The sequence below is a fragment of the Lithobates pipiens genome, unplaced genomic scaffold, assembly GCF_037356315.1.
Source record: "Lithobates pipiens isolate NorthernLeopardFrog02 unplaced genomic scaffold, aLitPip1_a1.2 Scaffold_35, whole genome shotgun sequence".
NCBI lineage: Eukaryota > Metazoa > Chordata > Amphibia > Anura > Ranidae > Lithobates > Lithobates pipiens.
Genome location: NW_027507811.1, coordinates 1094156 through 1111166, shown reverse-complemented (window position 1 = coordinate 1111166; position 17011 = coordinate 1094156). Strand labels below are relative to the sequence as shown.

Genomic DNA, 17011 nt, shown 5'->3' with positions numbered 1-17011 from the left:
ACCGACTGACTCTTCACCAGCCTCACCCGACTGACACTTCACCAGCCCCACCGACTGACTCTTCACCAGCCTCACCCGACTGACACTTCACCAGCCTCACCTGACTGACACTTCACCAGCTCCACCCGACTGACACTTCACCAGCCCCACCTGACTGACTCTTCACCAGCCTCACCCGACTGACTCTTCACCAGCCCCACCCGACTGACACTTCACCAGCCCCACCCGACTGACACTTCACCAGCCTCACCCGACTGACACTTCACCAGCTCCACCCGACTGACACTTCACCAGCCCCACCTGACTGACTGTTCACCAGCCCCACCCGACTGACTGTTCACCAGCCCCACCCAACTGACTGTTCACCAGCCCCACCCGATTGACACTTCACCAGCCCCACCGACTGACTCTTCACCAGCTTTACCCAACTGACACTTCACCAGCCCCACCCAACTGACTGTTCACCAGCCCCACCCGACTGACACTTCACCAGCCCCACCGACTGACTCTTCACCAGCTTTACCCAACTGACACTTCACCAGCCCCACCCGACTGACTGTTCACCAGCCCCACCCGACTGACTGTTCACCAGCCCCACCCGACTGACTGTTCACCAGCCCCACCCAACTGACTGTTCACCAGCCCCACCCGACTGACACTTCACCAGCCCCACCGACTGACTCTTCACCAGCTTTACCCAACTGACACTTCACCAGCCCCACCCGACTGACTGTTCACCAGCCCCACCCAACTGACTGTTCACCAGCCCCACCCGACTGACACTTCACCAGCCCCACCCGACTGACTGTTCACCAGCCCCACCCGACTGACTGTTCACCAGCCCCACCCGACTGACTGTTCACCAGCCCCACCCGACTGACACTTCACCAGCCCCACCCGACTGACACTTCACCAGCCCCACCGACTGACTCTTCACCAGCCTCACCCGACTGACACTTCACCAGCCCCACCGACTGACTCTTCACCAGCCTCACCTGACTGACACTTCACCAGCCTCACCTGACTGACACTTCACCAGCTCCACCCGACTGACACTTCACCAGCCCCACCTGACTGACTCTTCACCAGCCTCACCTGACTGACACTTCACCAGCTCCACCCGACTGACACTTCACCAGCCCCACCGACTGACTCTTCACCAGCCTCACCCGACTGACACTTCACCAGCCCCACCGACTGACACTTCATCATCCCTACCTGACTGACTCTTCACCAGCCTCACCCGACTGACACTTCACCAGCCCCACCCGACTGACTCTTCACCAGCCTCACCCGACTGACACTTCACCAGCCCCACCGACTGACACTTCATCATCCCTACCTGACTGACTCTTCACCAGCCTCACCCGACTGACACTTCACCAGCCCCACCTGACTGACTCTTCACCAGCCTCACCCGACTGACACTTCACCAGCCTCACCTGACTGACACTTCACCAGCCCCATCTGACTGACTCTTCACCAGCCCCACCCGACTGACTGTTCACCAGCCTCACCCGACTGACTGTTCACCAGCCCCACCCGACTGACTGTTCACCAGCCCCACCCGACTGACTGTTCACCAGCCCCACCCGACTGACACTTCACCAGCCCCACCCGACTGACACTTCACCAGCCCCACCGACTGACTCTTCACCAGCCCTACCCGACTGACTCTTCACCAGCCCCACCCGACTGACTCTTCACCAGCCCCACCCGACTGACTGTTCACCAGCCCCACCCGACTGACTGTTCACCAGCCCCACCCGACTGACTGTTCACCAGCCCCACCCGACTGACTGTTCACCAGCCCCACCCGACTGACTGTTCACCAGCCCCACCCAACTGACTGTTCACCAGCCCCACCCGACTGACACTTCACCAGCCCCACCGACTGACTCTTCACCAGCTTTACCCAACTGACACTTCACCAGCCCCACCCGACTGACTGTTCACCAGCCCCACCCGACTGACTGTTCACCAGCCCCACCCAACTGACTGTTCACCAGCCCCACCCGACTGACACTTCACCAGCCCCACCGACTGACTCTTCACCAGCTTTACCCAACTGACACTTCACCAGCCCCACCCGACTGACTGTTCACCAGCCCCACCCAACTGACTGTTCACCAGCCCCACCCGACTGACACTTCACCAGCCCCACCCGACTGACACTTCACCAGCCCCACCCGACTGACTCTTCACCAGCCTCACCCGACTGACACTTCACCAGCCCCACCGACTGACTCTTCACCAGCCTCACCCGACTGACACTTCACCAGCCTCACCTGACTGACACTTCACCAGCTCCACCCGACTGACACTTCACCAGCCCCACCTGACTGACTCTTCACCAGCCTCACCCGACTGACTCTTCACCAGCCTCACCTGACTGACACTTCACCAGCTCCACCCGACTGACACTTCACCAGCCCCACCGACTGACTCTTCACCAGCCTCACCCGACTGACACTTCACCAGCCTCACCTGACTGACACTTCACCAGCCCTACCCGACTGACTCTTCACCAGCCTCACCCGACTGACACTTCACCAGCCTCACCTGACTGACACTTCACCAGCCCCACCTGACTGACTCTTCACCAGCCCCACCCGACTGACTGTTCACCAGCCTCACCCGACTGACTGTTCACCAGCCCCACCCGACTGACTGTTCACCAGCCCCACCCGACTGACTGTTCACCAGCCCCACCCGACTGACACTTCACCAGCCCCACCCGACTGACACTTCACCAGCCCCACCGACTGACTCTTCACCAGCCCTACCCGACTGACTCTTCACAGCCCCACCCGACTGACTGTTCACCAGCCCCACCCGACTGACTGTTCACCAGCCCCACCCGACTGACTGTTCACCAGCCCCACCCGACTGACTGTTCACCAGCCCCACCCAACTGACTGTTCACCAGCCCCACCCGACTGACACTTCACCAGCCCCACCGACTGACTCTTCACCAGCTTTACCCAACTGACACTTCACCAGCCCCACCCGACTGACTGTTCACCAGCCCCACCCGACTGACTGTTCACCAGCCCCACCCGACTGACTGTTCACCAGCCCCACCCAACTGACTGTTCACCAGCCCCACCCGACTGACACTTCACCAGCCCCACCGACTGACTCTTCACCAGCTTTACCCAACTGACACTTCACCAGCCCCACCCGACTGACTGTTCACCAGCCCCACCCGACTGACTGTTCACCAGCCCCACCCGACTGACACTTCACCAGCCCCACCCGACTGACTGTTCACCAGCCCCACCCGACTGACTGTTCACCAGCCCCACCCGACTGACTGTTCACCAGCCCCACCCGACTGACACTTCACCAGCCCCACCCGACTGACACTTCACCAGCCCCACCCGACTGACTCTTCACCAGCCTCACCCGACTGACACTTCACCAGCCCCACCGACTGACTCTTCACCAGCCTCACCCGACTGACACTTCACCAGCCTCACCTGACTGACACTTCACCAGCTCCACCCGACTGACACTTCACCAGCCCCACCTGACTGACTCTTCACCAGCCTCACCCGACTGACTCTTCACCAGCCTCACCTGACTGACACTTCACCAGCTCCACCCGACTGACACTTCACCAGCCCCACCGACTGACTCTTCACCAGCCTCACCCGACTGACACTTCACCAGCCCCACCGACTGACTCTTCACCAGCCTCACCCGACTGACACTTCACCAGCCTCACCTGACTGACACTTCACCAGCTCCACCCGACTGACACTTCACCAGCCCCACCTGACTGACTCTTCACCAGCCTCACCCGACTGACTCTTCACCAGCCTCACCCGACTGACACTTCACCAGCCCCACCCGACTGACACTTCACCAGCCCCACCCGACTGACTGTTCACCAGCCCCACCCAACTGACTGTTCACCAGCCCCACCCGACTGACACTTCACCAGCCCCACCGACTGACTCTTCACCAGCTTTACCCAACTGACACTTCACCAGCCCCACCCGACTGACTGTTCACCAGCCCCACCCGACTGACTGTTCACCAGCCCCACCCGACTGACTGTTCACCAGCCCCACCCAACTGACTGTTCACCAGCCCCACCCGACTGACACTTCACCAGCCCCACCGACTGACTCTTCACCAGCTTTACCCAACTGACACTTCACCAGCCCCACCCGACTGACTGTTCACCAGCCCCACCCAACTGACTGTTCACCAGCCCCACCCGACTGACACTTCACCAGCCCCACCCGACTGACTGTTCACCAGCCCCACCCGACTGACTGTTCACCAGCCCCACCCGACTGACACTTCACCAGCCCCACCCGACTGACACTTCACCAGCCCCACCGACTGACTCTTCACCAGCCTCACCCGACTGACACTTCACCAGCCCCACCGACTGACTCTTCACCAGCCTCACCCGACTGACACTTCACCAGCCTCACCCGACTGACACTTCACCAGCCTCATCCGACTGACACTTCACCAGCCTCACCTGACTGACACTTCACCAGCTCCACCCGACTGACACTTCACCAGCCCCACCTGACTGACTCTTCACCAGCCTCACCCGACTGACTCTTCACCAGCCTCACCTGACTGACACTTCACCAGCTCCACCCGACTGACACTTCACCAGCCCCACCGACTGACTCTTCACCAGCCTCACCCAACTGACACTTCACCAGCCCCACCGACTGACTCTTCACCAGCCTCACCCGACTGACACTTCACCAGCCTCACCTGACTGACACTTCACCAGCTCCACCCGACTGACACTTCACCAGCCCCACCTGACTGACTCTTCACCAGCCTCACCCGACTGACTCTTCACCAGCCCCACCCGACTGACACTTCACCAGCCCCACCCGACTGACACTTCACCAGCCTCACCCGACTGACACTTCACCAGCTCCACCCGACTGACACTTCACCAGCCCCACCTGACTGACTGTTCACCAGCCCCACCCGACTGACTGTTCACCAGCCCCACCCAACTGACTGTTCACCAGCCCCACCCGATTGACACTTCACCAGCCCCACCGACTGACTCTTCACCAGCTTTACCCAACTGACACTTCACCAGCCCCACCCAACTGACTGTTCACCAGCCCCACCCGACTGACACTTCACCAGCCCCACCGACTGACTCTTCACCAGCTTTACCCAACTGACTCTTCACCAGCTTTACCCAACTGACACTTCACCAGCCCCACCCGACTGACTGTTCACCAGCCCCACCCGACTGACTGTTCACCAGCCCCACCCGACTGACTGTTCACCAGCCCCACCCAACTGACTGTTCACCAGCCCCACCCGACTGACACTTCACCAGCCCCACCGACTGACTCTTCACCAGCTTTACCCAACTGACACTTCACCAGCCCCACCCGACTGACTGTTCACCAGCCCCACCCAACTGACTGTTCACCAGCCCCACCCGACTGACACTTCACCAGCCCCACCCGACTGACTGTTCACCAGCCCCACCCGACTGACTGTTCACCAGCCCCACCCGACTGACTGTTCACCAGCCCCACCCGACTGACACTTCACCAGCCCCACCCGACTGACACTTCACCAGCCCCACCGACTGACTCTTCACCAGCCTCACCCGACTGACACTTCACCAGCCCCACCGACTGACTCTTCACCAGCCTCACCTGACTGACACTTCACCAGCCTCACCTGACTGACACTTCACCAGCTCCACCCGACTGACACTTCACCAGCCCCACCTGACTGACTCTTCACCAGCCTCACCCGACTGACTCTTCACCAGCCTCACCTGACTGACACTTCACCAGCTCCACCCGACTGACACTTCACCAGCCCCACCGACTGACTCTTCACCAGCCTCACCCGACTGACACTTCACCAGCCCCACCGACTGACACTTCATCATCCCTACCTGACTGACTCTTCACCAGCCTCACCCGACTGACACTTCACCAGCCCCACCCGACTGACTCTTCACCAGCCTCACCCGACTGACACTTCACCAGCCCCACCGACTGACACTTCATCATCCCTACCTGACTGACTCTTCACCAGCCTCACCCGACTGACACTTCACCAGCCCCACCTGACTGACTCTTCACCAGCCTCACCCGACTGACACTTCACCAGCCCCACCCGACTGACACTTCACCAGCCCCACCCGACTGACACTTCACCAGCCCCACCCGACTGACACTTCACCAGCCCCACCCGACTGACTGTTCACCAGCCCCACCCAACTGACTGTTTACCAGCCCCACCCGACTGACACTTCACCAGCCCCACCGACTGACTCTTCACCAGCTTTACCCAACTGACACTTCACCAGCCCCACCCGACTGACTGTTCACCAGCCCCACCCGACTGACTGTTCACCAGCCCCACCCGACTGACTGTTCACCAGCCCCACCCAACTGACTGTTCACCAGCCCCACCCGACTGACACTTCACCAGCCCCACCGACTGACTCTTCACCAGCTTTACCCAACTGACACTTCACCAGCCCCACCCGACTGACTGTTCACCAGCCCCACCCAACTGACTGTTCACCAGCCCCACCCGACTGACACTTCACCAGCCCCACCCGACTGACTGTTCACCAGCCCCACCCGACTGACTGTTCACCAGCCCCACCCGACTGACTGTTCACCAGCCTCACCCGACTGACACTTCACCAGCTCCACCCGACTGACTCTTCACCAGCCCCACCCGACTGACACTTCACCAGCCCCACCCGACTGACACTTCACCAGCCCCACCCGACTGACACTTCACCAGCCCCACCCGACTGACTCTTCACCAGCTCCACCCGACTGACTCTTCACCAGCCCCACCCGACTGACACTTCACCAGCCCGACCCGACTGACACTTCACCAGCCCTCACCCGACTGACACTTCACCAGCCTTTACCTGACTGACTCTTCACCAGCCTCACCCGACTGACACTTCACCAGCCTCACCTGACTGACACTTCACCAGCTCCACCCGACTGACACTTCACCAGCTCCACCCGACTGACACTTCACCAGCCTCACCTGACTGACACTTCACCAGCCTCACCTGACTGACACTTCACCAGCTCCACCCGACTGACTCTTCACCAGCCCCACCCGACTGACTCTTCACCAGCCTCACCTGACTGACACTTCACCAGCTCCACCCGACTGACTCTTCACCAGCCCCACCCGACTGACACTTCACCAGCCCCACCCGACTGACACTTCACCAGCCCCACCCGACTGACTCTTCACCAGCTCCACCCGACTGACTCTTCACCAGCCCCACCCGACTGACACTTCACCAGCCCCACCCGACTGACACTTCACCAGCCCCACCCGACTGACACTTCACCAGCCCTCACCCGACTGACACTTCACCAGCCTTTACCTGACTGACTCTTCACCAGCCTCACCCGACTGACACTTCACCAGCCTCACCTGACTGACACTTCACCAGCTCCACCCGACTGACACTTCACCAGCTCACCCAACTGACACTTCCCCAGCCTCACCCGGCTGACACTTCACCAGCCCTCACCCGACTGACACTTCACCAGCCTTTACCTGACTGACTCTTCACCAGCCTCACCCGACTGACACTTCACCAGCCTCACCTGACTGACACTTCACCAGCCCCACCCGACTGACACTTCCCCAGCCCCACCCGACTGACTCTTCACCAGCCCCACCCGACTGACTCTTCACCAGCCCCACCTGACTGACTCTTCACCAGCCCCACCTGACTGACTCTTCACCAGCCCCACCTGACTGACTCTTCACCAGCCCCACCTGACTGACTCTTCACCAGCTCCACCTGACTGACACTTCACCAGCTCCACCCGACTGACACTTCACCAGCTCCACCTGACTGACACTTCACCAGCTCCACCTGACTGACACTTCACCAGCTCCACCTGACTGACACTTCACCAGCTTTACCCAACTGACACTTCACCAGCCCCACCCGACTGACTGTTCACCAGCCCCACCCGACTGACACTTCACCAGCCCCACCGACTGACTCTTCACCAGCCTCACCGACTGACTCTTCACCAGCCTCACCCGACTGACACTTTACCAGCCTCACCCGACTGACACTTCACCAGCCTTTACCTGACTGACACTTCACCAGCTCCACCCGACTGACACTTCACCAGCCTCACCTGACTGACACTTCACCAGCCCCACCCGACTGACTCTTCACCAGCCCCACCCGACTGACTCTTCACCAGCCTCACCTGACTGACACTTCACCAGCCCCACCCGACTGACTCTTCACCAGCCTCACCTGACTGACTCTTCACCAGCCCCACCCGACTGACACTTCACCAGCCCCACCCGACTGACACTTCACCAGCTCCACCTGACTGACTCTTCACCAGCCCCACCCGACTGACACTTCACCAGCTCCACCTGACTGACTCTTCACCAGCCCCACCCGACTGACACTTCACCAGCTCCACCTGACTGACTCTTCACCAGCCCCACCCGACTGACACTTCACCAGCTCCACCTGACTGACACTTCACCAGCCTCACCTGACTGACTCTTCACCAGCCCCACCCGACTGACTCTTCACCAGCCTCACCCAACTGACACTTCACCAGCCCCACCTGACTGACTCTTCACCATCCCTACCTGACTGACTCTTCAACATCCCTACCCAGCTGAATCTCAGGAGATCTCCCAGGGAAAGGACTGAAGATTTAAGCACACCACTATCTTCAAGGAAGGCTACATGTGGCAGTCTCCCCCCTTCATTAGTTTCCACACAGTGTTGCACTACTCTGTCCTCTCTTGCTCCTTTGCTTCCAGGAAGACCTCCTCCTCTGAGTTCTAGCAGGATTCTTCCAGCACCCTGGCCCAAGGCAGGACACCCTGTCAGACTTGGGGGCACCCCCTGAGGGCTACTGACAGCCTCCTGAACACTGCATCTCAATCTTCCAACCGACTGCCCCTGCTGACATGGCCCATGTCTGTTTGACATATTCTCTGCCCCCTGCCAGCCCATGACTGGGGATTGGCTGAGGCCTTACAAATATGCATGGCAGCTCCTCCTAACTCCTACCATATAGTTCTAGAAGATTCTCCAACCTTCTAGACCAGGGGGGAGGCACCAGAGAGCTGCCATGATGAGTCATCCAACACTGAAATTTTATGAACCCTGACCCAGATTCCACGGCTCTGGCCTAGCCCTGAACCAAACTATATTTTGCCTACACTAACTTTCAGCACACACTAGAGGTTGCTACACTCAGCCCCCCTCCCTAAAAATCAGCCGTGTCCCCATCGGCTAGAAAATAATGTCTCTTTCCACTTCTGGGAGCAGCTTCTGGTTCCTGCTGGGCAGCCCTAACAGGTACCAGCTCTCAGGCCGAGGAAGATTTCTAGCTCTCTTCCCCGATGTCACTTGTCTTTGCATGGAAGTCCCCATCCTCAGACTCAACCCTGCCTTTGGCAGTCACTCTTTGGCCCATTCCAGCCTTCTGGGACTTCTGCGGCTGTTCTGTGCCAAGACCTAACAAAACTAATTTATTGATGGCGCACATGTCTACTCTCCACAAGGAAGGCACACTGGTTCTCCTCCGAGGCGTGGCTCGGCCCCCAAGCTTCCAGACAACAGTTCTGATAAGCAGGCCTGTTCCTGCATACTCTGAAACTCTTTCCTGGTTGGACTGAAACTTTCAGGCACAGATCATAAGCTTGTGGTTGTCCTGTACATACCGATACTTGCAGAACTTGTCACAACATGCCGCTCGGCACCGACTGTGCCTGACCAACTAAAGGCAGACAGTAGTGAGAGCAACAGCGAAGTCTGTAACACAAGCCACACTGTTCTTAGCAGGGTCAGGGCAGTCTTTGACTTCGGCCGTGGTTGGACAACTGTCAGACCCCTTCCTGCAGGAACCCACTGGCTTACCCCAATCACCATGGGTAACAATAGACATTTTCTAGCAGCCCATTGAAGCATTCAGTCACTTTCACCAGCTCTGTGCTGACCGCCAGGAGATCTCTCAGGGAAAGGACTCCCATGCCGCCAGGAAGACCTCCTCCTCTGTGTTCTAGCAGGATTCTTCCACCCCCCGGCCCAAGGCAGGGACAACTCCCTCAGATTAGGGGGCACCCCTGAGGGCCACCGACAGCCTCCTCAACACTGCTTCTCCATCTTCCACCCGACTGCCCCTGCTGGCATGGCCCATGTCTATTTATGAAGTATTCTAAGCCAGACCATTACTGGGGATTGGCTGAGGCCTCATAAACATGCATGGCAACTCCACCTCTCACCCCGCCCTCTAGTTTCTAGAAGATTCTCCAACCTTCTAGACCAGGGGGGAGGCACCAGAGAGCTGCCATGATGACTCACCCAACCCTGAACTTTAATGAACCCTGACCCACATTCCACGGCTCAAGCCTAGCACTGAGCCAAATTATATTTGGCCTACACTAACTTTTAGCACACACTAGAAGATGCTACATACAGAAACCTCGCAGAGCGCCCCCAACAGCTCCTCCTCCCAATGTCTCTCCAACCAGAGTCAAACAATCCTATGACATCACACTGACCTCACAGCTCCTCCTCCCAATGTCTCTCCAACCAGAGTCAAACAATCCTATGACATCACACTGACCTTACAGCTCCTCCTCCCAATGTCCCTCCAATCAAAGTCATAGAATCCTATGACATCACACTGACCTTACAGCTCCTCCTCCCAATGTCCCTCCAATCAAAGTAATAGAATCCTATGACATCACACTGACCTTACAGCTCCTCCTCCCAATGTCCCTCCAATCAAAGTCATAAAATCCTATGACATCACACTGACCTCTAAGTTTCTCCTCCCAATGTTCCTCCATTCTTTTTTTCCATTGGTCTTAGAATGTAGACGGACATTTTGCATCCTCACAAGCAAAACAAGAGTGTTGTTCCTGTGTTGTGTGTAATAACACCAGACATCCTTGTGACAAGCTTCTAACCTACAAAGTGGGGGGTGGGGGGGGGAACTATGTGGATAAATTATATCTCAGTGGGGCTTTAATAAAACTGGTGAGGAGGATTCTGAGAATATCATTTGATTTACTATTCGTGTTCTGATCTAGAGTTTTCCTCCTGTAAAGTCTGGAGATCACATGACCATCACATTGCCTCCACCTCCCTCCCTGATAGAATAAAGAGAAGATTCTGGAAGTCACCAGAGAGATCATCGAGCTGCTGACCGGAGAGGTGAGGAGGATTCTGGGAGGTCACATGACATCACTCTTATCTCTATTATATAAAACACAGACCTGACCGGAGAGGTGAGGAGGATTCTGGGAGGTCACATGACATCACCCTTATCTCTATTAATAAAACACAGACCTGACCGGAGAGGTGAGGAGGATTCTGGGAGGTCACATGACATCACTCTTATCTCTATTAATAAAACACAGACCTGACCGGAGAGGTGAGGAGGATTCTGGGAGGTCACATGACATCACTCTCATCTCTATTAATAAAACACAGACCTGACCGGAGAGGTGAGGAGGATTCTGGGAGGTCACATGACATCACTCTTATCTCTATTAATAAAACACAGACCTGACCGGAGAGGTGAGGAGGATTCTGGGATTCTAACATGATATTCCTATTGGTTCTCCAATACAGAGATTTCCTCTTGTGAAGTCCGGTGATCACATGACCATCACAGTGCCTCCATGTGACTCCCTAAAACCTGAGAGACACAACATGGAGAAGATTCTAGAAGTCACCAAGAAGATGATGGAGCTGCTGACAGGAGAGGTGAGGAGGATTCTGGGAATTCTGGGACATTATCCAGTAACAGACAAGGGATGTGTCTGGATGGACACCATCCCTCAATATCATCAGGTAGATGAGGAACCATTATTGGTAGTCATGAAAGATATGCAGATATGAGCATGTTTGTTACAATTAAAGTTTTATTATATATTCATACCAATACCAATATTGTTTGTAAAGAAGAGTATAAAGAGGAGGATGAGGAGTATGGAGTGATGGAGGAGTTTTCAGAAGGACACTTGGATTGCACAATGGATTCACCAAATACCAGGAACCCACCAGAGAGATGTCATGGGGATAATAAAATTGATATTAAAGAAGAGTATAAAGAGGAGGATGAAGAGTATGGAGCGATGGAGGAGTTTTCCTGGGATTCCACACAGGAAGGTCACACCATCCCCCACCATCATCAGGTAGATGAGGAACAATCACTGATAGTATCATTAGGATCTGTACATTATCTGCATTGTTACCATTGATGTCATTTTTATTATATATTCAGAGTGGAGACCTCGATAATATTGTTTCTAAAGAAGAGTATAAAGAGGAGGATGAGGAGTATGGAGTGATGGAGGAGTTTCCTGAAGGACACAAGGATATGATGGAGCCACCAAATACCAGGAACCCACCAGAGAGATGTCCCCGTCCTCTGTATTCCCGGGATTCCACACAGGAAGGTCACACCATCCCCCACTGTTACAAGGTTGGTGGGACGGAGGTTATAAAACACACTTATAGAGATGATGTGTGGCTTTACTATGTGATGTCACAATAATAAATCTTCTATCTTACAGATGATATTTTCTCTCTCATTTTCTTGGTTTAGAGTGGAGATCCAATGGATATAGAATTTGAGGTGAAATCAGAAGAAGAAGAGAGGTATGTGAGGGATGATCAGCAGTCTATGGAGGAGGATGGAATAACGGGGACATTTATAGAGGAGGACACTCCTACAGAGATCAGCACAGGTGGGTCATTAACACTAAATACACTACATACTCCTGACCCCTGCACTATATTCTCTATGTTGTACATTACGTACGCCTGACTTCTCTCCCTCCCCTCCCCCCACTGCTATATATACACATAATATGTGTTCACTTTTGTTACCCCCATTTCCTACCAGCTGGACATTTTATATCTGATGATGTGATTGGAGCACAGACTTATTACATGGTGATAATAATGTGATAACATCCTCCAACTTTCGAACCCTAAAGTAGAACTATGGGCAAAACTTTTTTTTTTTTTCATTTTGGATAGGAGGAGGGTGATAACCCCGTTATGTTTTTTTTTCCTACTATATTTGTCCTATTGCAGAGATTTCACTTCACTTCCTGTCCTCCAGCCAAACAGAAAGTGAGTGGAAATCTCTGTAAATGAAGGAAATTTCCTCCCAGACCACCAGAACCAGCGTCCCCATTGGAAGATTTCCCCTCTATTACTTTTCTGGGGAAAACCCAACATTTGTGGTTTCCTAATACTTTCATTTTCAATGATAATGGTAAACAGGACAAACAGAGGGGGTGATCCTCCTTAATGGGGACACCAACAGAAATAAAAACTGAGGGGGGTTCTAATCCATCTCCACCCCATCCAAAACAAACAAACAGTTTAAACAGAAAGTGATAATGAGGGAGGAGTCAATAACCCAATGATGGGGGTCTTCAGGATCAGTCCAGTCTTCATCTTGGTTGTTCTCCCCCCATCCTCACTCTCTGACCTCTGGTGGGGCTCAGCCCCGCTGTTATTCATGACTAAATCATGGACTAAATAAGGAAGTGCAGGACTTCTTGTGTTGGGAAGATGGCAATGAGTGATAGAGGGGGAGGGGACACTCGTCCTATAATCCCCTCATCACTGTCACTCCTATAGAAGACAGTTCTCGTTGTTTCCTCACTCTCTGACTAAGGTCCATGAATAAAGAAATGATCTGGTAGGAGATCAGAGGACCCATTTACTAGTTACCTTGAGGGGGGAATTGTAAGATCCTCAGAGACAAAGCTGCCTGATGTGGGCGGAGTCCTGGTTTAGGGGAACCAATCAGCTGATGTCTAGTAATAATCTTTGTATTTCTATTTTAGTAGATGGACGGGAGATGAGGAAAACCTCAGAGGATTGTCTCACTTTGTCTCCAGACTGTAAAGTAGAAGATGAGGACATCACACAGTATAGTCCAGGAGAAAACCCGACTACCTCAAATGTCCATCCGGCACCACACAGTGTAGATGGACCATCGTATTCCTCTTATCCTGAGGAACCTCAGACTGTGCGGGACGGTGCCGGACCATCGTATTCCTCTTATCCCGAGGAACCCCAGACTGTGCGGGACGGTGCCGGACCATCGTATTCCTCTTATCCCGAGGAACCTCAGACTGTGCGAGACGGTGCCGGACCATCGTATTCCTCTTATCCCGAGGAACCTCAGACTGTGCGGGACGGTGCCGGACCATCGTATTCCTCTTATCCCGAGGAACCTCAGACTGTGCGGGACGGTGCCGGACCATCGTATTCCTCTTATCCCGAGGAACCTCAGACTGTGCGGGACGGTGCCGGACCATCGTATTCCTCTTATCCCGAGGAACCTCAGACTGTGAGGGACGGTGCCGAACCATCGTATTCCTCTTATCCCGAGGAACCTCAGACTGTGCGGGACGGTGCCGGACCATCGTATTCCTCTTATCCTGAGGAACCTCAGACTGTGAGGGACGGTGACGTTCTTCCAACACATAAGAGGTTTTCCTGTCCTGAGTGTGGAAAGTGTTTCAGTTCCAAAAGCAGTCTTAATAAGCACAAAAATTCTCATACAGGAGAGAAGCCATATTCCTGTCCTGAGTGTGGGAAATGTTTTTCACAGAAGGCCCATCTTTACCGACATCAGAGATTTCACACGGGGGAAAAAACATATTTCTGTTCTGAGTGTGGGAAATGTTTTTCAGAGAAAAGCGATCTCAACAGACACGAAAGGTCTCACACAGGTGAGAAGCCGTATTCCTGTCCTGAGTGCAGGAAAGGTTTTTCAGAGAAATCCAGTCTCAACAGACACCAGAGGTCTCACACAGGGGAGAAGCCATATTCCTGTCCTGAGTGCAGGAAAGGTTTTTCAGAGAAAACCGATCTCAACAGACACCAGAGGTCTCACACGGGGGAGAAACCGTATTCCTGTCCTGAGTGTGGGAAACGTTTTTCACAGAAGTCCTTCCTTATCATACATCAGAGATCTCACACAGGGGAGAAGCCGTATTCTTGTCCTGAGTGTGGGAAACATTTTTCACAGAAGTCCCTCCTTATCATACATCAGAGGTCTCACACAGGTGAGAAGCTGTATTCCTGTTCTGAGTGCGAGAAATGTTTTTCAGACATGTCTGATCTTTATAATCATCAGAGATTTCACACGGGTGAGAAGCTGTGTTCCTGTTCTGAATGCGGAAAATGTTTTTTAAAAAAATCTGAACTCGTCACACATCAAAGGTCTCACACGGGGGAAAAACCATATTTCTGTTTTGAGTGTGGGAAAAGTTTTGCAAGAAAATGGAATCTCAACCAACACCAAAGGTCTCACACAGGGGAGAAGCCATATTCCTGCCCAGAGTGCGGGAAATGTTTTTCAGAAAAGGGCACTCTTTACGCACATCAGAGATTGCACACGGGGGAGAAGCCGTATTCCTGCCCTGAGTGCGGGAAATGCTTTTCACAGAAGTCCCATCTTTACAAACATCAGAGATCTCACACGGGGGAGAAACCGTATTCCTGTTCGGAGTGCGGGAAATGCTTTTCACAGAAGCCCCATCTTTCCACACATCAGAGATTTCACATGAGGGAGAAGCCGTATTCCTGTTCGGAGTGTGGGAAATGTTTTTCACAGAAGTCCAATCTTAAGGCACATCAGAGATCTCACACAGGTGAAAAGCCGTATTCCTGTCCTGAGTGTGGAAAAGGTTTTTCACGGAAGTCCAGGCTTAATGCACATCAGAAATCTCACACGGGGGAGAAGCCGTATTCCTGTTATGAGTGCGAGAAATGTTTTTTAGACAAGTCCAGTCTTTGCAGACATCAGAGATCTCACACGGGGGAGAAGGCGTGAGTGAGGGAAATGTTCCTCCCTGAAGTCCTGTCTTCCTGTACATCAGGGGGTCCCACACAACCCTCGAGGTGTATTCGTTGGATTTAGACTTTTGCTATTTCTGGATTTTATAACTGCAGTCTTGTTAAAAGTAAAATGGTAATAAAAAATGTATTGAATAAGGAAAAGATTGTGTGTGTCGGTGCAATTCGGACAAACTTTGCAGCCTGGAGGATAGGAGGGGTGCCCCCCCCCCCGCCCCTCTTGAACCGTACCAGGCCACATGCCCTCAACATCCCCCCCAAAGCACTTTTTCCCCATGTTGATGGGGACAAGAGCCTCTTTCTGACAACCCTAGCCATTGGTTGTTGGGGTCTGCTGGCAAAGGGCTTATTGGAATCTGGAAGCCCCCTTTAACAAGAGGACCCCCAGATCCCAGCCCCCCCCCCCCCCATGTGAATGGGTATCGGGTACATTGTACTCCTACCCATTCACCAAAAAAGTGTCAAAAAGTAAAAACCACAGCAGACAGTTTTTGACAACCCCTTTATTAAAAAAGAAAAAAAAATGTACTATATAGTCTGTGCTATATACCCTGCAGACAAAATTGGGCCTTAGGCGTTGGTAGTGCCAGAACATTGTAACCCCTCACATTTACTCTCGTTGGTCACAGCAACTGACCCTACTGCTAAAAATTTTTTTTTAAGAATTGTAATCATATGCCCCTTTTACAGGTGCAGAAAAATTGGGCCTTGGGTGTTGGTGGTGCCCTAAAACAAAAATATTGTTGGAGGCTAGCATCATCAAGATTCAGGAGGAATAGGATAGGCATCCCTAGCAGATTCAGTCAGTTACATCAGCATTAGGGGCTTGATAGCTGCTGATCCAGTACTGATTAATTTTTTATAAATGTGAGCCTATCAACGGAGTCTGTGGACAGGCGCACTCTTTTACCCCTTACAAACCCCCAGCAGCACTGAATGTCCATTCAGAAAGCACGCTGGATGCAGGACAGGCCAGTAGCTCGATTGCATATTGAGCAAGTTTTGGCCAGTGGTTCATACTCCAGACCCAGTAACCCAGTGGATGCTCAGTTGGAAAGGTCTCCAAGACTGCTCTTGCCCCTAGATATTCCTGCACAATATAAT

At 53.8% G+C, this 17011-nt stretch overlaps 2 protein-coding genes across 4 annotated transcripts in view; both read left to right on the top strand.

The window, feature by feature from the left end:
- Positions 1-12970, top strand: part of LOC143955897 (uncharacterized) — a 96182-nt gene extending 83212 nt beyond the window's left edge. The window contains exons 2-6 of one of the 3 annotated variants that reach the window (XM_077466020.1): positions 11104-11227; positions 11648-11869; positions 11981-12213; positions 12303-12503; positions 12627-12970. In XM_077466020.1, coding sequence (XP_077322146.1) covers positions 11833-11869; positions 11981-12213; positions 12303-12503; positions 12627-12848 — 693 coding nt within the window. In that variant the 5' untranslated portion in view covers positions 11104-11227; positions 11648-11832 and the 3' untranslated portion in view covers positions 12849-12970. Of the gene's footprint in view, positions 1-11103; positions 11228-11647; positions 12214-12302; positions 12504-12626 lie in introns of all 3 variants that reach the window. The other 2 variants (XM_077466018.1, XM_077466019.1) reach the window with 2 other exon arrangements.
- Positions 12971-13453: 483 nt separating this feature from the next.
- On the top strand, positions 13454-16051 carry LOC143955642 (uncharacterized). The gene has a single exon (XM_077465745.1). It carries the CDS (start codon positions 13812-13814, stop codon positions 15882-15884), a length of 2073 nt encoding a protein of 690 aa, XP_077321871.1. The 5' UTR covers positions 13454-13811; the 3' UTR covers positions 15885-16051.
- The last annotated feature ends 960 nt before the right edge of the window (positions 16052-17011 follow it).

Excerpts from the sequence above, each read along its gene's own strand:
- LOC143955642 (XM_077465745.1), top strand. The coding sequence starts at position 13,812 with ATGTGGGCGGAGTCCTGGTTTAGGGGAACCAATCAGCTGATGTCTAGT.